Source organism: Rhineura floridana, chromosome 1, assembly GCF_030035675.1.
Source record: "Rhineura floridana isolate rRhiFlo1 chromosome 1, rRhiFlo1.hap2, whole genome shotgun sequence".
NCBI lineage: Eukaryota > Metazoa > Chordata > Lepidosauria > Squamata > Rhineuridae > Rhineura > Rhineura floridana.
The window spans coordinates 300290357-300313420 of NC_084480.1; the positions used below are offsets into that span (position 1 = coordinate 300290357).

At 40.4% G+C, this 23064-nt stretch overlaps 1 protein-coding gene across 3 annotated transcripts in view; it reads right to left on the bottom strand.

Annotated features, from left to right (window-relative positions):
* Positions 1-9911: 9911 nt before the first annotated feature.
* ENPP2 (ectonucleotide pyrophosphatase/phosphodiesterase 2) overlaps positions 9912-23064 on the bottom strand; it is a 117705-nt gene continuing 104552 nt past the window's right edge. For all 3 annotated transcript variants that reach the window (XM_061605653.1, XM_061605663.1, XM_061605642.1), the window contains 4 exons: positions 22754-22831; positions 18844-18976; positions 15803-15959; positions 9912-10554 (listed from right to left, as the gene is read on the bottom strand). In XM_061605653.1, coding sequence (XP_061461637.1) covers positions 10375-10554; positions 15803-15959; positions 18844-18976; positions 22754-22831 — 548 coding nt within the window. In that variant the 3' untranslated portion in view covers positions 9912-10374. The remainder of the gene's footprint in view (positions 10555-15802; positions 15960-18843; positions 18977-22753; positions 22832-23064) is intronic.

Genomic DNA, 23064 nt, shown 5'->3' on the forward strand with positions numbered 1-23064 from the left:
TTTGACATGCAAATTGCATGCAAGTTCTCACAATAAACCTTCCTCTCCCCTCCGAAACCACCATTATCCAACCCCTCTCTTTGCAAAGATCAGGGTGTGGGGGGACACCTACGAAACCAAATATTCTGGGCAAACATGTATAAGGCTGCTGTAGGAGAGGAGAATCTCCCAAAGCCAGGTAGCAGATTCCTGTGCTCTGCTAAAACAATATTATTCTGCCTAATTTGGGGCGATTCCCTGCCACCGCAATACAATACAGTAATACCTCAGTTAATTAATCTTCCAGGAACAAAGCTTTTAATCAAGGCTTTTTTTTAAGGTGAAACTGACCAGCTTTGTTTAGCTATGATAAACTGTCAAGCTTGTGCTTTTACTTTATTTATTTATTATTTGGTTTATATCCCACCCTTCCTCCCAGCAGAAGCCCAGGGCGGCAAACAGAAACGCTAAAAACACTTCAAAACATAAAAACAAACCTTAACATACATTAAAACAAAACATTAAAAAAAGAAAAAAAGCGTTAAAAATCTTTTTTAAAAGGTTAAAGATATATTTTTAAAGCATATTAAAAAGCAATTCTAACACAGAGACTTTAAGGTGAAACTGACCAGCATGTATTCTTGCTTTGCCATCAATAAACAGATAAGCTCTGCTAGGGTGAAACTGACAAGTCTGCGTGTTTGCTTTGCATTAAAAGAGATCTCTTGCTTTCTCCCAGGGCCGGGGAGGGAAGAATCCAATACAATTCAGAGGAGAAGGGGAGTGGGAGTAAGTGGGTGGGTGCCAGGTTGGCACCCTCTAAAGCCCCTGTTGAAGTTGCCCCCACCATCTATGAGCAGGTGTAGGCACCTATCCTTATTCTTTCCATGTTATTCTTACCTCTGGTATCAAAGTTTCTGTTAAAGAAGTGATGTCCAGGAATGCATCTACTTTGTTAACTGAGGTATTACTGTACAACATCCCACAATGTTGGTAAGTCCCCCTACCCTCTGGAGAGGCTTTTAGGGGGTACTGGGGGCTACATGAGGGGAGGAGGGAAAGGAACAAGCTTGCGTCCACTCACAAATCATTGACTATCAGTTATTGCTAAATTTGTAACTATATATATATAAATTAATATCGGAGAATGTCATGGAGATCTGTGTCCCCTTTTCTGGTGATGTGTAACAGAATTATTTAAACTCTGGTGACTGATTCAAAAGGGGTTTGTGGGGGAGGGGGATTGGTTGGTTGCTATCAATATCCTAAACTGGATAGCTGGCGGTAAATGGTGGTAACAATTAGAAATACTATATAGTTTTAACAAATTTGCAATTAGTGACTGCTTTCACTGATGTTTTCATTTGTGCTGCCACTAGGTGGTGCAAAATAGGAAAAAATGTTACTGATTTTTTTTTGTATGAAGAGTCAAAGCCTACTCATCAGACATTTTAACTTATTTGCTTTTCTTTAGACATCTGAATTCAATGAGACTTGCTCCCAGGAACTTTATTTTTTGTTTTATTGTATTGGGTTTAGTTTGGAATGTTATTTGTTTTATAATATTATTTAATCTGTTAGTTGCCTTGTGTTTCCTTGGAAAATATGGCAGGGTTGTTTTTTTAAAAACAAAACCAAAACCTAAATAAATATCTGGGAGTAAGCCGCACTGAGGAGATTGTATTGGATTGTGCTGTTAATAGTCTTTGAAATACACTTCTACTGCCAATTATTAAATCCTTAGTTCCAGTTAGCCAGAGTTTTGTTGGGTGTTTCTCTGCTCAGATATATACACATACATAGACATGCTAAATTCCAGCACAGAAAGTTATCTTTTCATTAAAGTCCACTTTGTTGGTGGCGGTGGTTGTTTTTAATCCCACCCCCCCAAAAAAAGTGTGACAAAAGCAGCTTGCAATACATTAATTGTAATACATAATCACAATGTCCTAAACAGCAACCACACTATAATTATAATTATTCAAGATAGTAAACAGCAGTACAATAAATATGAAAGGTAGAACTAGTGCAGAGGGGTTTTTTTTCCAGTTGAGGGCCGTATTCCCTCAAGGGTAATCTGCCAACAGGTTCAGTCCTCGGCATTTCCAGGTAACAGGCCCTCAGATTGCAAGATATGCCTGAGAATGTGGATTCCTATTGCCTGTTGGAGTATCAGTCATAAGACGTAATTAAAAACTTGCATATGTATCAGTACAATTCTTTGTCCTAGGTATTTTTAACAAATATAAATTTGATATACATAACATGCCCAGCATTCATAAAACCATGGGTAAAACAATCATATAAAAATAAGTTGTCATTGTGCTAAATATATCCCAAACGCTTTTCAACCTTCTTCAGTGGGAATGGTAAATTTTTTATCAGTTACATGCTGTTATGCTCCTTTATCAGTCCTAGAGCCTGTAAATACTAAGTCTGACCTACACCTTTTCTATACCGATGTGTCTCTTGTGCAGTCAATTGCAAGTGAAGAATAAATATTAAGGATCCACAGTAATGCAGGACTCTTTAATTTGATGAAATTGCTTGTTATCTCTGGCAGCTTCATTTTCTTTCTTTCTCCTGGTTTCTTTCCTTTTTGGAGCAGCTAACAGGCCAGTCCCACTAAGGAATCACACGGCAGGAAGAAGTGCCTTTTCTTTCAACTGTTTACCTGAGCTTAAATGGGACCGCTGTCCCAAAGCTGCTGTAACCCACATCAGGGGGAGCTGCTGCAGTTACTAGTGCAAGCTTGGCAGGGTGGAAAAGAGGGAGGAGAGCTAAACCTGCACTTGTCAGCCTCGTTATTGCTATTACTTTTATTTATTTATTAGGCGCTTGCTACCCAAAGGTCTCCAAGTGACTTACAACATTGTTAAAATCAAAAGTAAATATATTGTGCAATAAAAACAAATAATAAAACAAGAACAACCACTCCCATGTAGCCACAGACAGCTTTGGCAGCACCCTAATACAAACATCTCTGCTGCGATCAAATTTGAAGCCCCACACCAATGGTTCCCTCAAAGCAAGAACAAAGCTGTCAAAAGATGAATCACGAATCTTTCACATAATACATGATTTGGCCCTGAGGCTAGTGTCCCGTTTATTACTTATGCAATGAGCATTGGAGGGAACCATCCGTCCAACGTCCTGGATTATTGCATCACACTTTCCATGGGGCGGCCCTTGGGGATGTCTCAGATGTCAGCTTGCCCAGAATGTAGCAGCCAGATTTCTGGCTGGGGTTCCGTTTAAAACTCACATAACCTGTTCAAAAACAGCTGCATTAGTTGCCAGTTCATTTCTGGGCCCAGTTCAATAATGTGCCCTTACAGAGCTACAAGTGCCAGAGTTCCCTGGGAAGAAGAATCGATTGTTAAACCATTCTGCGACAGTAGCTCTGTGAGAGGATTCGGGAGTCTCCTAACTCAGCACCCTTCTCAAACTACAGCTCCCAGGATTCTCTGAGGGGAGGCACTACTGTTAAAGTGGTATAATACTGTAGTGCTGTAAATGTATGGTGAGGATGTAGCCTGAGTCATGGGGCTGCAGGATAGGGGTGCCATTTGCTCCTTTGCCTCAGGAAGCAAAACGTCTTAGGCCAGTCCTGCACCCAACTATTTCTGCTCAGGAGAATTCATTCAGTCATTCTCTCCCTCACACACGAACTCACCTTGCCATCTCTTTTAAGTGTCCCAAGTTGAAACAGGTATAGCCATGGATTTCCACAGGAATTTTCCAGGGGTGGGGGCAAAGTAAATCACGGAAAGGGGGGGAGCAGTCTCTTCTCTCACAAAAGTTTTTGAAACGAAGCATGCCTGCATATTTTTGCCTCATGCCTCAGGTTCCACAAATTTGAGAAACTTGTTTTGTTTTTTTAAAAAAATGAAAGCTAGGAATCTGGGCATTATGGGTCATTGGGTAGGGGGCAACTGCCTTCCCCTGTGAACGCCCATGAGTACAGATGTTTAACTTGAAATCCCATTGCAGTGCCCCCCTTTCCTCCGCCCCCTTTTGTGTCTTTTTCATTAAGAATAAAATGCACCACCTGTGACTGGTTAGACACAAAGAAGCCCACTCACTGATGAGCAGAGCCAAACTGCTGAAACGTACTATTATTTTTCCAGACGGCGAATGCACAAAAGTCAAGTAATTTATGTATATTCTGTGAACGGCAGGCCTCAGACCTATTTCTGAAGATCAAAGGTTGTTTTCAGCAGTTAATTTGTGCTTCTGGAAAATCAATTGACATTATTTTTAGTGCCGGGTTAGGAACTGTGAGCAAACGACGGCGCACGTTGCCAAGAACATGGCGAGACAGACAGACTTTCAAAACTGGAAACTGTAGTTCCCTTCCAAAGGCAAAGTGTATCGCGGTTGTTGCTGGCAGCTCTCTGTGGAGAGCTCTGTGCTTTTCATCCATGTATGTGAGAATCAATGCTCACTTTAATAGGAGGTCTATAATCACAGGCCTGCTGGGACATATCGTTTAATAGGGATTAGTCAGACCACTGAATGTCCTCAGAAACTGAGAATATTTGCACTGCACCCTATAAAATGGAGTGAAAGGGGCTGCCTAATAGTATAGTTTGGATATCAGATGGACAAATCCCTCTCTACTAAATTGCACCTTGCAACTTGCTTGTCACTCGTAGGCCATTTTGCACATTGCATGGCAGCAACCATGGGCTGACTACCATGTGTGGTGGGCAATTGTTGTCCTGTTGAGGGCCACACTGCCTTGGGGGTAATCCGTCAAGGGCCAAATGCTGATTATGGGTGGAGCTAAAGACAGAAGAGGGCAAGGTCACCCTTCCCCACCTCTTTTCCTGACACTTCCTTCTCTTCCTCTTTCTCCCCCTTGTCACCCAGTGGGTTGCTGAGGGAGGAAGAGATTGGTTTTGCCAGGAGTCTGCAGTGATTGCCTGAAGGAGGATTTGAAATTAGGCTGAGGCCGCATACGGCCCAAAGACTATAGGCTGACCATGCCTGACTTAACTACGCACTGCAGACAATGTGGCCATGCCCATTAGTGTACCTGCCTAATGCACATGTTTGCAAACACATGCTAGCTACAGTTACAGTTGTGGGTTGATTTGTTTCAGTTTGGATTGTAAACTTAACCAAAATATGTTCAGTGGCTGTCAGATGCTCACAGGGAGGGTGGAATTGTATGAAGCCACTGGGAGCAGTCATTAGGAGTTTTGGGGCAAGGTGTCATCAGTATGCTGATGACCCTCCACTCTATTTCTCCATAACAACAAAATCTTCAGGAGAGGCCGTGTGGGCCCTGGACCGCTTCTCAGAACACAGTGATGGGATGGATGAGGGGGGAAATAAGCTGAGGTTGAATCCTAGCAAGACAGAGGTACTATGGGTGAGTGGTTTCCACATCTGAGAAATTGGTCAATTGCCTGCCCTGGGTGGGGTTGCACTCCCACTGAAGGAGCAGGTATACAGTGTGGGTGTGCTTTTGGAGCCAACTCTGTCACTGGAGGCCCAGGTAGTCTCAATGGCTAGAAGGGCCTTTTATCACCTGCACCTGGTAAGACTACTATAATCACTCCTGGACTTGTTTGCTTGACCACCGTAGTTCACACATTGGTGACTTTAAGACTGGATGACTTCAATGCACTTCCCTTGCACCTGACTCAGAAACCACAGCTAATGCAGAATGCCATGGCCAGATTACTGAAAGGAATGAGACCCTGTCAGCATAAAATACCTCTGTCTCTGATCTGCACTTGTTGATGATTTGTTACCGGGACAACTTCAAGGTATTACTACTGGGACCAGTTTACTTGGGGGACCGCCCTATCCCATATGTGTCCACTCAACTGCTTTGATCTGTGGAGCTGTTGCTGTTGCCACATAATACTCATTCTGCACTTGTAAGGAATTGTTCTATAAGTGTGGCAGCACCTGCTCTTTGGAACTCCCTACCAATTGACATCAGGCAAGTACCTTTATTGTATTCTTTTTGGCCCCTGCTTAAAACTTTTCGCCTAGGCAAGCCTATCCAGACACATACATGTTGATGCATTTTAATCTTTTTAGTCTATTGCTGCTTGGTTTTAAAATGTTTTAATTACTTGTTTTTAACTGTTTTGATTGATGATTTTAATTTTTTTGAATTTTTTTTTACAATCAAGTGGTATACACCCATTGAAATTACCAAACCTGATTTAGTAATATCTATTAACTTCAGTAGGTCTCCTCTGAGTAGGACTAGCATTGAACACCACCCTCTATTTTCCAGGACCTGACCCTGCTGAAACATTGTACCTGTTTTTATAGTTGAGGGAGATGTTCGGGATGCCTTCTCAAGGTTTTGTTAAGCTTGCACAACCATTTTTAAGGTTCCACCTCCTCTTCTCCCATATATTTGGAAGTAAGATCTTAAGGGTGGGATTTTTTGGGGGGGCAGCTGCGCCTTGACTTGAGAGTAGGGAGTGGGCAGAGCTGAGTCTTCTACTTTTGTTTTTAATTGAACCCCATCATCTACCACCCAGATCTGCAAAATACAAAATACATACAGTTAGAACTCAAGGACAGGGTAACTTTTGAGTACATTCGGAACCCAGAAATTTAGTTTTCAGTACCAGAACTGTACTGAGCTCACAGTCCTTGCGCTTAGAAGTTACCCCAAGCTTACTTCATTTCAGCAGCCTAATTTAGATGAGAAAAGTCATTTTGTTATTGCTATTGTTAAACAATTGGGAAATGGAAAGGCTTGCAGTTATGCCATCCAGAGATCTACCAGTAGATCCTGACATACCTTCTATCCACCCCTCTTCTAGAGTCTGCTCTTGTAAAAGCTCATGCACACACATAGAGCGAATATGCTGGTGCCCCGATTCTTTTCTGCCGCACACTCCTAGAACAGCCAAGCCAGATAGTAAATATTTCTGAATGTCTCAGAGTTGCAATTGCTAAATAGAACCAGATCCTCGGTAGGATTAAGCTTTCTATTCAATACTGTCACAATCATGCAAACAGATCCTGAGACAGGTTAGCGTGTTTTAAAAGCAGACACTCTTCCCCCAGCAACCCATGGGATTCTAGGCATATATTTAGTCTAACATCTGTAACCCCAAAGGGAAACAGCAATTTGGAGAGGTCAGTTTGTCTGTAGGGTGATATACAAATGTCTTATATGAAGGAAAAAAACAGAAAACCAGCAGATAGGTAGAGAAATGAAGTTCCTCCTCTCCATGCTCATCCCTCCTGATCTGCTTAAACTGGTCCATGTTTTTACAAAAATCACCCATCAGGATTGTGCAATCCATTTGGCCCTAACTTTAAAATACCACCAGCACTCATAATAAGCAAGTGTTAACAGTTCTGCTAATATACATCGCTGCAGAAGCCAATGCAAGAGAGGCTGCTGCAGATTAAATTAATACAATGTATAGAAAGAGCCTTCAGCAACGTGCATGCAAAGGGAAGGGAGAGCTTAGGCGTCATTCTGGCAAGTAGGAAACGGAGGTACAGTGAGTGGCAACAGGATTGGAGCCCAAACAGCGGCACTCAGAAACAAGAGGAAAGTCTCAGGCTCCTTGGGAAAACCGCCTGATGAGGACTGAGCATGCTCAGTTACCACAGAATGTTGCGTGCTCATTGGAAAAGAAAATCAGAAAGGCAGATTGCAATGAAACATACTGGAGGGGGGAATGGCTGCTTGGCTGTGACCATGTAAGGCTGTAGGCGAGAACACATTGAAACATTTTGTTGCACATCTCATTTGCTGATTCTCAGCATGATGCTAAAACTACAAATGACACAAGACTTTATTCTCTCAGTGGTTTGACTTTTTTTTCTATTTAAGAAAAGCAATCTTGGCTGCAATGAAAAGTGGCGAAGGTGGTGCTTACCCCTTTTCCTTTCTGCTGTTTGTCTGCTCAAAATCGCCTCCCCGAGCTGCTTTCCACCAAACAGGAATCATGGGGAGAAAAGAGCTGGGGGGGGGGGATTTTGACAAGGGAAATGACAAGGGAAAGGATCAAGGGTCACTCACATGTAACACACATACTGGTGTTCTTTGTGCTCTCATTCAAAGCTCCAAGACTGAACTGGACCCCTTCAAGTCAATCCTGAGACTTATGGTGACCCTACGAATAGGGCTTTCATGGTAAGCGGTATTCAGAGGGGGTTTACCATTGTCTCCCTCTGAGGCTGAGAGGCAGTGACTGGCCCAAGGTCACCCAGCGAGCTTCATGGCTGTGTAGAGATTCAAACCCTACTTTCTTTAAAAATGTTCTGGGAAGGAATAATGCAAGTTAGCATCGAATGCAGTCTGGTTCTAAATAAGGATATTGCAAGTACACCAAAGAGCGTGTCTACTTTCACATGTGAAATGCTGGAAGTGTGTGATTACCTGTTTTTTCAATGCAGTAATTTTGCCTCCAGTGCTTTCTCTTCCAAAGAAAACTGACCTGGCAAGAGTTTCCCTGGACAACCCTGTTAGTCTGGGGCATGAAAACATCATTATTTATTCACTGAGTAGCACTACTGGACCTGATCATCATGGATGCCAATTAAAGTCTCTGTTATCCCTTGTTAAAACTAACACAGCATGCTTTAATTTGGGATGGAACTGGCCAGATGGTGGAGCATGGAGAACAGAAAATCCTGCCTAGGTATAGAGTACTAGGTTGGATAATGTTCTTCTCTATTTGAGAATGATGTCAAGTTTTTTTTAATACTTCATTTAAAAAAACCTATAAATGGAGGGGTGGGAGAATGTGCCCCCAAAAGTCCAACTTTTTTCTTGTTTGCACACGAACATCTTGCAAAATTAATTATTCCCTCCCATACCAACTTTGGGTGATCAAGAGCCTATCAGTTTGGAAATGAGGATGCACAAAATAAGGTAACTGTTTCTACAAACTGAGGATAGTAGTTTGTAAATTAAATATACATTTAAAAAAAAAATAATCTGACAAGTACCTGTACTCTGTGGCTTCCAAGACTGACAAAATGTTGAGGATGTCAGGTGGTGAAGAAATAAAAACAAGGGGAAATGGAGAGATTGATCTGCTTGAACCCCAACAGCATCCTGAAGGAGGAAGGATTATGGTTTGGCAGATGCGGAACATGGAGTTTATGTACCTCACTGAGTGCACTATACAGAGCGGTTCCAGAAGGGAGAGAGAAAAAAGATACCATTAGCCATTCTCTAGAAAGCTCCCCCTGTGGGAGTGGCAGTTACCTGCCATTTCAAACCTTTCAGGGCTTTCTATACCTCAGCAAGGCAAGGTTTTAGGAGCACTAGAAAGAAAAAGGGTGTTATATTCCTCTTTCTGAACTGTCTCACCTAGGAACTCCTAAACAGCACTATTTATTTATTGGATTTATACCCTGCTCTTCCTCCCAAAGGAGCCCAGGGTGGCAAGTTCCAGTCCCAGAGTGTTGAACTGGAGTATTGCTCACTTTACCCTAGTATATGTAATTTTGTATATATTAGTTGGCTGGAGAGTTGCAACCCAAAATTCAGAGAAGTGAGGATTTCAAAGAATGGCTATATTTTGGTTCATGCATTGTTTTTGAAAGTGCACATCAGGTTGATCTGCCTTTAAATGCAAGTGAAATCATTTTTCTCCCCACCCCCCCACCAAATCCCTAGGAGGAGCTACTTGTGAGCAACAGCAGCATTCCTAAGGGCTACGCCGTTATAGCTCTGCTCCTCCCCAATCCTCACCTCATTACCTGAATTTATTTATTTAAATCAAAAGTTGGCAATCTAGGCCTCCTATTCATACAGATAGTCAGTCTGCTGTGCTTAAAATGAGAGGATCATTCTTAGGTCCGTGCAGTCACTCTCTGTCCTGTTTGAACTCAGCATATGGAACAGACTGGTAACACAAGCTAGGGAAATAGAGTTTGATGTCTTAGATATTCAAGTTACTGCATGAGAAAGGAACACAAAGTAAAAAACTGAATGTGTGGTTTTATTATATTTAGGTTTCTATTCTCTATGGAGCTTAAATATGTCTATCACATAGTTAACAGTAATTGCCATTTTACATGTTTGATACACAGTACAGGACTTAAAAAAAACACACAAGGCAAGGGAGTGCTGGTAAAATTAAAAAGTTTCCTCCAAGCAATCAATCAATTCTGCAGCGCCATTTTAAAAAGCTCTGAGCAAGAGGCTTTGTGTGTCAGTAGCACTCCAAAAGCTCTACTTGGAAAAAAGAAAAAGACCAAAAACATACGCCCTACATGAAAGAATCAAAAAATAAACTGACATAAGACTTTAATATATTTAAGATTTGATGCAAGATTAAAAAACACTAATAATTTTAATGTCCTGTTTCAAATTAATAAATATAATATAAAAATATACACCACTTCATGAGAGGATGGATGGGCTGAGTTTAAACAGGAAGGTTAAATATCACTTTCAAATGTATGCAGATATGTCTTTAAAGCGAGGATTTCTGTGTAGCTTCGGCTGGTCTTCCGGAAGAAATCCAAGCTGGTAAGCTGCTCAATATCACGTACTCGGGCAGTGTGCATTTTCAAGAGATCTTCAACCCACCGGGATTCGTCCTCAGAGGAGTTCTGAAACTGAAAGGCAATGTAACTTAGGATACATTCTCCCTGTTAAAGAGGGTGCCCCACTTTACTTGAGGGTAACTGAAATAATTATTTATTTGAACTATGGTATTTATAGAGAGGGTTTACAATTTATTGAGAAGAACCTGCAGGAATGTTGGTTTTGAATATTTCTCCTGTGTTCTCTTCCTCCTATATTTGGTTCCAAAATTAGACAGATCACCTTCTAAGTCAGGGATAACCAATATGGTGTCGTCCAGATGTTGGACTCCAATCGCCATCATTCCTAGCCAGCATAGTCAGTGGCAAAGGATGATAAGGGCTATAGTCCGCAACATGTGGGAAGCACTCAATGGCTACTCATGGTATAAGTAAACAGGTATACTGTAACTATTCTGACAATGATGGAATATCATTCTCAGGAGCATGTTTTTTTGGGGGGGGAGGAGAGAATGGCAGGTATCAACGGGACCACTGTGGCCTCTCATTTAGGAACCCATCCCAACTTTTAACTCATTTTGCATCTCCTCCTCCCACTTGTGCTACCTGAAAATGAAACTGAGAAACTGGGGTGGGGGGCATGTCAGCCCAGCTACATCTTTGTAAAATTAAAAGTTGGTCCCAGGTGATAGGTCAGGGTTAAATATGGAACCCAGGTCTTAAGACTGCTGGTGAAAGAAATATATAATCAAGGCTGCACTCCTGCACCCAGTCGTTTGGGAATAAACCCTACAGAAATCAACGGGACTCACTTGCAAGGGAAACATGACTAGAATTAGGGTGCATAGTTTGGAGAAGGGCTTAAAATACCCACGGGGAGGCAGCCTCTCTCGAATGCCTAGAAAGAACAAACTGAATTGCTCAGATTGACTGCCGCTGGTTTATATCAACATACCACAAAAGCAGCTTGGAAATCTGGCCTTGTATTATTGAAGAACAACCAACTCTCTTGTTCACATATCCACATAAAGGCATCAGATCATGCTATATTCATAATATGAATAACACTATATTTCGATCAGCTCATGTTTTGGGGATCTGGGCCTTCAAGAACTGGGAGGGGCCCATAGTTCAGTACAAAGCACGCATGTTGTAAGCATTTATTTTTTTAAAAAAAAAAATCTCTCAGGTTTTGTCCCCAGGATGTTTAATCAAAAAGAATTTTGATGACAGGACTGGGAAAGATGTCTGCTTGAAGAGCCAGAGCCACTGGCAATGAGCTAAATCAGGGCAGGAGGACATTTTTTAGCCCAAGGGCCACATTCCTTCCAGAACAACTTACCAGGGCTGCATGCCAGTAGCCAGAGGCAAAAACGGGTAGGGCAACAAATGTAAATGTTACCTTTGTACAGTAGGGTAGTTTCTATACACACTCACATACCCAGAGGCGCTGTCACAAACCAGGGAGGCATTCCAGAGAGGCAAAATCACACAAGAGGAGTATGAATAAGGGTGGTAAGGGGCGTGGCCTGGTGCGAGCGGGTGAGCCTCAAGGGACAGACAGAAGTTTAGGAGGCCACATTAAGGCCTTGGGCCTGAAGTTTCCCACCTGTAAGCTAAACGGACCAATGCCCAAATTCCATCTAAGGAACTGTTATCCCATGAACTCAATTGGTTCTTTTGCTGCAATCCCAGTTACTTTTGCTGCTGCTGTTTAATTTTAATTCAGCTTCCCTGTAGTTTCTGCAGGTCAGTATAGCCCAAGAGAAAAGGACAGGTTTTTCCCTAGCCTGAAGATCACTCTAAGTTACTCCTCTCACTTATCTAAATTTAACAAGTGGCATAGTGTGACAGTATATATGGACAGGAAATTTATTATTCCACATTCATTCCACATTTTCATCCAGATTTTCAATATGAACATATTATGGAAATTTAATATAAGGTTTTTACTACTAAATATATAGATCTTGTGTGTCTGTGCGCATGCGAACATACATTGATTTTTTTGGTAAAAAATGAGGTGCTGGTACTCATATCTTGATAAAAGTGCTGTGGGGTGCCAGCTAGGGATGGGTGAGAATTTAGTTTCAGTTCCCATTTGAAGCTGAATTTATCAAATTTGCACTTAAAAAAAAAAGAGAACCGAAATATAGCCATCCTTCAAAATATGCACTTATACAAATTTTGCAACGCAGTTCTCCAACCAACCAATTTTTACAAAACTGCATGTATCAGGGGAAAGTGTGCATGAAAATAACATACAAAAATGCATTGTATTACCAGAAGCGGCTTGCAAAAATGTGTACATTAGTCAAAACTCCCTACAGAAATGTGCTTATTTGCACTAAAATAGTGTAAAAATTTCATTTGGATTAAAAAAGAATTAGCAAATTGCTGCAGAAATGTGGAGAACTGAGTTTAAGATTTGAAAAATAAGGAATTGAGAAAACTGAAACTGACAGATCTTTGCATCCCTAGAGCCAGCATAAAATGGCAGGGTGGGGGGGAGAGGTGATGGTACTCCATACCAGTGAGTACTATCGCAAAAAGCACTGTGATATGTGTGCATGTGTGATATATATCCATGTTTAATGTTTCCTTCTAAACCAAAAAGTCATATTTCATACTCACTAAAAAAAAGAGTAGGTTTTAGCTTCAAAGTGAATCCAGCCACACTACTGCTACCAAGAGGCTAGTAAAAGTTGGGTTTACTTCCAGGCTAGATTGAAGGAAACTGGCTTCCCACATGGATGCAAATCCCATATCGGAAGATATTAAGTGGCCACCAGGTGGTGCTGTGCCATTTGAAACCATCTTAAAAATTCAGCGCAGTTATACATTTAAGAAATTATTTTATGAATGAGTTCAGTTTAAGTTAGGATGGTTGTGTACTTGGATTAGCTGGACCACTATCATTCTTGACAGGAGAGGACTAAGAATTAAGTTTTATACCAAATTCCATCACAGACTTACTGGTGTTCCTAGAAGCCAATGTAGCCAACTTAAGTTTATCCATCTAGAACATGTCATATAATTTTCTGCATTGTTTTTAATGTTTCCCTTCCACTGAAATGCATTGAAATTGATTACCTATTTAATTACATAATTATGTTAGTTTTGGCCAAAGTGAAACAGTGGGACAAACACAGGTTTTAGCAGAAGCCAAACTATAGCGGAATGGAAACAGCGCTGATTGCAATGAACACAAGATGGGGTGGAAATTGCTGCTCCCTTGTATACCTAGCACAGAGAACAGTCAAATACCTGAACTCTTCTGCTGCAATACTCAAAATGCACCTTTCATACATTATACTTGTGCATGCGTGCATACACATCTTTCTCTCTCCCTCCCCCCCCTCTCTCTCTCACACACACACGAGTTAACTTGCAATTTGCCACTAAAGTACATATAACTTCACTTACATTTGTCCCTTTTTTATTTTTCTCCTTTCCACATTGGGAAGGGACTTTTTCTTTTCTTCCTTTACTGATACGGTAGAGTATCAGACAATTGCTACTATTAATGGATGATTAATTGTTATGAAGTACATGTCTCTAACCACGTTCTGATTATTAAATGGCTCATCCAAGCCCCTAGAGTGCTCGGAGGAGAGACACACCAAATTGTTTCCATCCGAAAGAAGGAGAGTGCAAATCTCTACCATCTGCTTCTATTGATTTAAGTAAACACAGCTGCCTGCTTGGTTTTCACAAAAGAACATTTTTGCTGTGTAAATATGTTTAATAAGCATGACATAGAAAGAACACAGGTAAGCAATTCCAGAGAAAGTACTCTGGGATTGTTTACCTGTGGTCTTCATAAGTCTTATCTGGGAAAGGCTGCTTCTGAGGTATGTTATTCGACGACAACTCTCATTGTTCTTGAGCATTGGCCATGCTGGCTAGAGATGATGGAGGTTGTAGTCCAATAACATCAGGCAACCCAAAGTCGGGGAAGGCTGCCTTATACGATATAAATGAATAAAGTTGAGTGCATACTTCAGTGATTTAGCATGCTTTACAAAAAAAGAGGCGAGAGTTCTAGCATACGCTGGTAATTTATTTACTTAAATCATTTTCAGAACAGATCTTAGCTGTGTTTTAATTTTTCACGGTGGCTTTATTGCACCTTATTTCTTTCATGAGACATTTTAAGCCTCCTTGAGGGCTCTATGAAACAATGCAGTGGGATAAAAGTCTCAAAGAAAGACGTTAGCCAGCTCTTAGATGCCAGGCTGATAGTTTGTTGACTTTAAGACTGGCAGCTATTGGTAGCCTAGCTAAGAACATAAGAACCACCTACTGGAGAAGGCCAATGGCCCTTCTAGTCTGTCATCTTGTTCTCGCAATGGCCGACCGGATGCCTATAGGAAGCCCGTAAGCAGCATCCAAATGCAAGAGCACTCTTCCCTACCTACCAGTTTCCACAGTTGAATGAAAATGAAAAATTAAACACCATGTACCCTACACTGAGGTTTGGTTTAATAGAACAATTTGCTTGGTCATGACCATGAATATTCACAATTTATCACCCTAGCTGGAGTTCAAATAAGCGTTGGATAATACTTGGGTTATTAGAACTCTGGACTTTACCGTTGTTGCTACTTCAATTGCTTCTGTTGCAAACCAAATGAAAAAAAAAAGGGAAAGAGAAATCCAAACAACTTAAAAATTTTATTTGGTCTAAATAGAACTGGGTTTTAACTCATACTTATTTATCACGTTTATTTAGTTTTAACTCATATTTATTAAAACAGAATTAAATACAAATGGGCCTTTTTCCTATTCATTTTCTCTTTCAGATTAAATCCCTTGGCCAACAGTTGGTGGCATGCCAGTGAATTTTGCTCCCTCGCCTCATCTGCCCCCCCCAAACTGCAAGAGAGGGAAATCCCTTACTTCCAAAATATGGGGTGAAAGGTTCTGAACTTAAGAAGATAAGAACAGCCTGCTGGATCAGGCCAGTGGCCCATCTAGTCGAGCATCCTGTTCTCACAGTGGCCAACCACATGCCTATGGCAAGCCCACAAGCAGGACCTGAGCGCAACAGCACTCTCCCCTCTTGCAGTTTCCAGCAGAGTTTGCTCTGACAGTGGAGGCACAGCATAGTCATCATAGCTAGTAACCACTGATAAACAGATTGATGGAGGATAAGGCTATCTCAGTAACAGAATTCCTGACCAGATCTGCATCGGGTAGAACAAAAGTCTGAACATCACTGCAGACAAACAAGATTGAAAGTTATTTCATCTTTTCTTCCTGTTTGCTGTGGATGTTACTAAGGGGACAAAAAGCAAAGGAATTGGTTTGAACTTACAAAGCAGCTCTCATCATTGTCAGGACGGTGTGGAAATATATACGACAGAACAGAGAGTGGTCCATCGCACTTGTCAGCAGGCTGAGTGAAATCTAAACAACTGGTTATGATACTGTAGTAGTGGGTTGGAACTGGGATTGAACTTCCTTCCACAAACCTAGAAGAAAGGAGAGGGATTTTTTAATTGACCTTTTTTTTAAAAAAAAAAGAAAGAAGCACAAATAGATCTAAAGGACATGCTGAAAAAGATTCTGGGGAAAGACCTGCCACTGGTTTAGTTACCAGTTAAAAAAGTTTTATAAAATAGCATCTCCTTACAACAGAGGTGTGGACCCTGTGGCTGTCCAGACTGGGAATGAAAAGATCTGTCAATTTCGGTTCTCTCAGTTTCTCATTTTCCCAATTTTAAATTCACTCCTCCACATTTCTGCAGCAATTCACTTTTTTTAAAAAAAAAACTTCATGGAAATTCTTCAGCATTTCAGTGTGAATTCTTCCTAAAACACATTTTTGTATACAGTTTTGACTAATGTACACATTTTTGCAAGCCATTTTCCTCTAACAATGTATTTTTGTATGTTATTTTCACTCATTTTTGTTATGTGCCTTCAGGTCGATTATGACTTATGGCGACCCTATGAATCAGCGACCTCCAGTAGCATCTGTCATCAACCACCCTGTTCAGAGCTTGTAAGTTCAGGTTTGTGGCTTCCTTTATGGAATCAATCCATCTCTTGTTTGGCCTTCCTCTTTTTTTACTCCCTTCTGTTTTCCCCAGCATTATTGTCTTTTCTAGTGAATCACATCTTCTCATGATGTGTCCAAAGTAAGATAACCTCAGTTTCATCATTTTAGCTTCTAGCTTCATCATTTTAGCTTCTAATAAAGGAGTTTAATAAGACCTGCACCAACTTGCAGGAGGCAAGTTTTTTTTCCTGTTGCTTTTGGTCTCCTCTGGAGGAGGGAAGGAGCCAGCTGTAAGCCATCTAGCCTGGTGAGAGGATCCCCCCCACACACGCACACCAAGCTGTATTTAAGCCAGGCTCTGCTGAGGTTCCTTGGGAGTTCAATAAGACCTGCACCTGGAGCTCTATTGTTTGTTCATTATCTTGCTTTGCATTTAAGTCCAGATTATTTCTTTTGTAATATAATTTATTCCATGTTTGCTAAATTGTTGATTTTTGTCTTGTTTAAATTTATTGTTGCTTTTTGTAAACGGACTTCTCTCCCCTATCCCAATGCTTTGTATTTTGATATGTTGACTGTTCGTTGTAAGCTGTTTTGGACACGGCACACCATGGAAAGGCAGTATATAAATAAACTCAATCAAAACTCAGTAATATATTCATTTTTATGCTCACATTTACCTATGCATCTTTGTAAACATTGGTTGGAGAACTGCATTGCAAAATTCTGATAAGAGTGAATTTTGAAGGATGACAGTGTAAATTAGATAAATTTGGCTTTCAATGTGAACAAACTGAAAAAAAATTCCCCTATCCCTATTCCAGATGTTGTTGGGAGTCCCATCAGCCCCGGTCAGCATGGCCAGTAGTCAGGGTTGGGGAGACTGAGAGTTGGGAATCCTGCATTGTCTGCCTTACACAAAAGGACTGCAAAATCCTTTTTACACACGAGGAAATAGATCTATTAAAATACCTAAAGAAAAAAAAGCCCACCTTGGACAGCTCTTTGAAAGTTTGTTCTAAAACCTGGAGCAGACTCCACTGCCCCACTGACATGGAGCCATCAGCTGCCACTGCCAGTTGCATGAATTGTTATTTAGTTCCCATCATGCGTCAATATTTGATCTTTTTCAAGGGAAAAAGATGGAATACACATAGGAAGTGGTGGTTGTTTTTTTGTGTTTTTTTTAAACCACTTTTCATATCTGCAGCTAACTTAATAAGCTGATTGGCATTTTTGAACAATGTACAAAAGTGTTTGGGCATAATGATTTAGTGAAGATTACTATGTAAAGGAGAGAGGCTAGTGAAGCTCACTGGGTTTGGGCCTGAACAGAAGCTCAGAGGCTCATAAATGCCCACTTCAAAGTTGAGAAGAACACTGCAAAACTCCCAAGTTCTTCTCTGGCTAAAAGCGCAACATACAGCCTGGATTATTACATTGTGCTCCATGTGCTGCTGGTCCTGAAAAGGGTCAGCTGGTGCAAAATAGGACTGCCAGACCAATATCTGGAGCCTTCTTTGCTGATTGTATTAGCACCCAAGTTGTGGAAGTCAATGCAGTTGAAACGATTTGTTTTGGGGAGCAATTCAGCTTTCTGCTTCTAACCTGCAAAGCCCTGAACAATTTGAGACCAGGATATCTGAAGTATAGGAACATAGCAAGCTGCCTTATACTACGTCAGAAAAACAGGCCATCTGGCTCAGCACTGACTATGCTGATTGGCAATGGTTTCAGACGGGGGTCTCTTCTAGCCCTACTTGGAGATGCCAGTGATCGAACCTGGGACCTTCTGCATGCAAAGCAGATGCTCTATCACTGAGCTACAGCCGTTTTGCATAAAACAGTGAGTGTCTCAGACATGAGCCCCATAAAATCTTGCCAACCCATCCACTGAATTCAACAGTGAAGGCCCTGCTATACATCTCACCACTTCCAGAAGCATGATAGGTTGGGATGCAAGACACGGCCTTTTCTATTGTGGCACCCAAGTTCAGTTGGGGAGGTTCAGTTGGCCAACACTAAGCTAGCAGGTAAGCTGCTAAGAGCTTTTTAATTTTGCTGAGCTTTTACAATAGGTTAAAGTTCTTGTTTTTATGCCAAAATGTGTTATACTATACTACTCTAGGATTTATTGCATGATAAAAACTTCACACATAGCATGTTATTTTTCTGAGTTAGTCTGATTAATCTGAAGTCATCCCTTCAAGAAATAAGTAGGAATCTACCAAGACGACATAAAAAGCTACATGTCTACCAGCACAATCCTATGTATGTGTAGTTAAGTTGCACCATCTTCACTGGGCCATACTCCTAGGTCAGCATTCCTAAGAGATTACAGCCTAGAACCTTACAGTTTTATTTTTTCTGGTGTGTCGTGCAAACCATCAAAGTCATAATCAAAGATTGGTCCACTTATAACATTGACTCCATTCCGCTCAATGGCATATCTCTTCACCATAACCCGTTGAAAGTAATTCCACACCTCTGTGTTAAGAAAAAAGAAAGAAAGATTATCCTTGTCTCTTTTCACATGATTGAGAAAAAGAAAATAGTCACTTTTTGTTAACTATCCTTGTAACTTAATTGTTTATTTTTGTTGTGCTCATGGTCCCCCCCCCCAAACACACAGGATACCTTGTAAATTAAAAGAAAGAAATAATACAGTAGATATTATTTAGTTATAAACATTGTAAATAAAATTACTCAATTTAAAGAATATATTTTATTGTTTTAAGCCCAAGAACTGCTAGTTAAGTACCTTGGCTTTTGACACCTGAGATGTGAGTTTTCAGGAACCACTCTATTCCAGTGACTGTAATTTGTTTTAATTGTATTTAATATTGAATTTTAAATTGTTGTAACCTGCACCTCCTGGTGAAGAGAGAGTAATAAATAAATTTCTTTTAATTTTAACATTTCAGGATTTTTTTATTTATGTTTGTGTCTATAAATAAAACCTAATAATTTTTAAAAAGAAAGAAAGCAAATTCAGGATAGAGCTATGCATGTAGGAATAGGCTCAGTTGTCACTGGCTGGGGTCACCAGAGGCAGGGAGCCTGGTTTGCCTCCTATGGTGTATTCGACTACATCCCTTTACTTTATTGTGTATACTGAGTGACTGCAGTCCTATAAGGAACATGCAAAGCACTACAGTTGGCGATACTGTTGCTGCGAGCAATGACATTGGATGGCCCTCACCATGAGGAACCCCATACTGGTGCAATGCATCTGTGGGGATAGAGTGCACAGAGAAACAGCACCCCCTAAGGGTGGTTTGTAATATGCCAGGCAAGCCACACATTGCCAATTCCATAATTATTACGTATATGTTTTGTAAATCACCTTGACACACACACGCAGAAGGTGATTCATTAATATTATTATTTATTGGTATTTTCCTGGCATACAACAAAATTCAAAATGAGAATCAGAACTAGGAAAAGGAGGACCCTGTTGGGCTGGTGACCAGTGGGCATTACTGTCTCTAGTAGTTTTCCATGAAGCCTGCAAGTGTGAAGACGTAACTGTGGTTAAGAGGGAGTTATGTCTATACTCTGTCTGGGAACGGTCTGCCAGGGCCGTTGCTATGGTAGCCATCTGATAACAGCTGGGAAAGTTGTAACAGAGTCTATGTGAGTTGTTGTTCTTCTGAATTATGCCTCTGAGCTGAGAGGCTGTCTTTTGTGTTCATCTATGGAGAGAGATGTACCAGAAGGGGGGTGAGAAGAATCTCTACATGTATTTACTCTTAAGCCTCTGGCCTTAATGTCTTGCAATAAAGACTCTTACATGATTTAATGCCTCTGGAACGGTTTCTTGAGCAACTTAACTACAACGTAATGTATGCTGTTTCACACAACAACGCACACAAGCCAACAGACCCAACACCTTTGAACACAAAATGGGCCTTACTCATCATTTTTTGGAACTGACAAAGTAGGAGATTTATATAAGCAGTATTTAACCAGGAGGTTAATAGTCCTTTTGATTAATAAAAGTTACATGTATGGCTGCATTATTATGCTACTATGATTATGTAAATGACAAACTGTAAAACCACAGTTCTCAAAAATAATTTTTAAAATCATACAACAAACTCCTAATAAATTCTGGGTTTATGCATTCATATTCCAAAACAGACATAGTATTCAACGTAAACGGAGGAGTTTTCCCATGCTTTTTAGTCAAATATCCAAGATCTACTGATTATAGGTTCACTGCAGATTTATTTTCTTTATTCTGGGGTTGAGGAGTTGCTACCCTGCTTTGTTCTCTCATTCTACTCTCTCTGGCCAGACCATAACAAAGGAAATACACAGTGTCATTCTGAGGCTGGCATTGCAATGGGCACTATACAGATGTCACATTGTTCTTTCCTACAAAAACAGGATTTGTTTCCTTCACGGTTCTTACACATGACCTTATACATGCAAAGCACACACTGATGCCAACTATAGTTCCTTGACATTGTGATGGATCATGCCATTTGCCCTGCGCTGTTTTCAAAAGGGTTCCAAATTTATAGAACGTGCTCCACAGACAAGTGGTGCCTACATTAGCCCCATTTAGGTACCAAGACTTTTACTGACTACTTATGGATTGCCTCCAGACTGTCAGTATTTTGCAGGAGGGATTCAATCGCACACCGGAAATTTAGGTTTGTGCAGTTAAAGTGGTTTAAAAACACTCTTATCACATCATATTCACTTTTTAAAAAACCCCAGACTTCTTGCAGCTAGGAAAGTGATAGGAAAATGCACTAAAAGTGTGGGATAAAGATTGGTTGTCAGGAAGATGTATAACTTCCGCACAAGCAAATCAGGATGAATGCTCAACAGACAGGTCATCTGCAAGAGCTCCTCTGCTGTTTTCTTCAGTTTATTTTGCATGATTCTCACTGTTTAAATTTCTGCTCTATATGATGTTGTTTTTTGCCTATATTCATAGTCCGTTTCTGCACTCAATTTAAAGTGCTGATTTTTAAATTTTAAAGCCGTAAATAGCTTGGGACCAAGTTGTTTAAAGGCTGTGTTCTCTCACATATATCTATCCAAACCTTAAGATCCTTTTCTGAGGCCCTGTTCTGGGTGACCCTGCTGAATAAAGTGAGGTGGAAATCCACCAAGGAGACAGCCTTTTCAGTAGTGGCACCTCAGTTATAGAACAGCCTTTGTAGGGAGACTTGCCTGGTGCCATTTTTGTAATCTTTTCAATGCCAGGTAAAGACCATTCTGTTTACCCAGGTCTTGTCCATATATATTCTGGGCCTCTCAGTTTTTAAGTCTGTGTTTTAATTTTGGGCAGTGGAAGTCAATTTGTGATGTTTGTTTCCACAGTTTGATTTCATGGTTTATGTTTAATTCTATTTATTTATTGTAAGCCACAAAGAGAATTTCAGTGTTATGGGGTAGCATCAGAATGTGAAAAATACGTAAAAATACATAACTATAAATCCATAGTTAGGAGTTATTTTTATGATTGAGATTTTTATGAATTTTGGACTGCACAGTTAAAAAGTAACATGTACAGTATTGATTTTTTTTTAAAACCATACCAGTGATCCAATCTGGAAGCCTCTTTCCCCAATTTCCTAGTGCATTTTGAAGTTATATGTAGATGAAAAATGCCCAGAGCAGGCACAGTAAAGTGCATTTTTCTCTCATTCAAACTCCATGTATTCCAGGATTTTCTCCTGGCACTGAAAACAGATATTGGGACTAAGACCTAGTTAGCTCCAACTAGGAATAGAAAGATCTGTCACTGCTGGTTTTCTTAGTTTCTCATATTTCCAATCTTAAATTTGGTTCTCTACATTTCTGCAGCACTCTATTTTTTTTTAAAAAATCCTCAAACATTTTAGTGCAAATTTCTCCACACACACGCACATTTTGTATGCGGTTTTGACCAATGTACACATTTTTGCAAGCAATTATCCTAACACAATGCATTTTTGTAAGTTATTTTCACTAATATATTCATTTGGTTGAAGAACTGCATCACAAAATTCAGATAAGTGAATTTTGAAGGATGGCTGTGTTATGGTTTTCATATTGTTTTGGAAAGTGCAAATTTGATAGACTTGGCTTGAAATTCAAACTGAATTGAATTTCTCCCCAGTCCCTCGCTCCAACACAACTTTAAGCCCAGGATGAATAGTTGTGCTCCATGGAGACAACTTGCTCCCCAAATGGGTGATTTTTCTTCTTCGCTGCCTCTATAAAAAGAGACACAAGTGCCGAACAGCCAGAAACAGTACTTACTTTTGAAGGAAGGATACATTGGAATTACATTTGTTATTAGAAAAGCATCATATCTTGCATCTGCTGAGGAACTGAGTTCTGAAAATAAATAAAAAAGTAATGTCTGATAAGAATTTGTTTATATTGATAACCCTTGATGTTCATATGCAAATGATACCTAGGGAGGCACTACAGGCTAGTGAGGATCTTTATGCATGTCAGACACCCTCTACACTTGGAAAAAATATTGAATGATTGAAATAACCTTCACCTCACATAAAGCCACCAACAAATTATGGTAATTTCTTGCCTGCTCTTCACCCTTTATACGG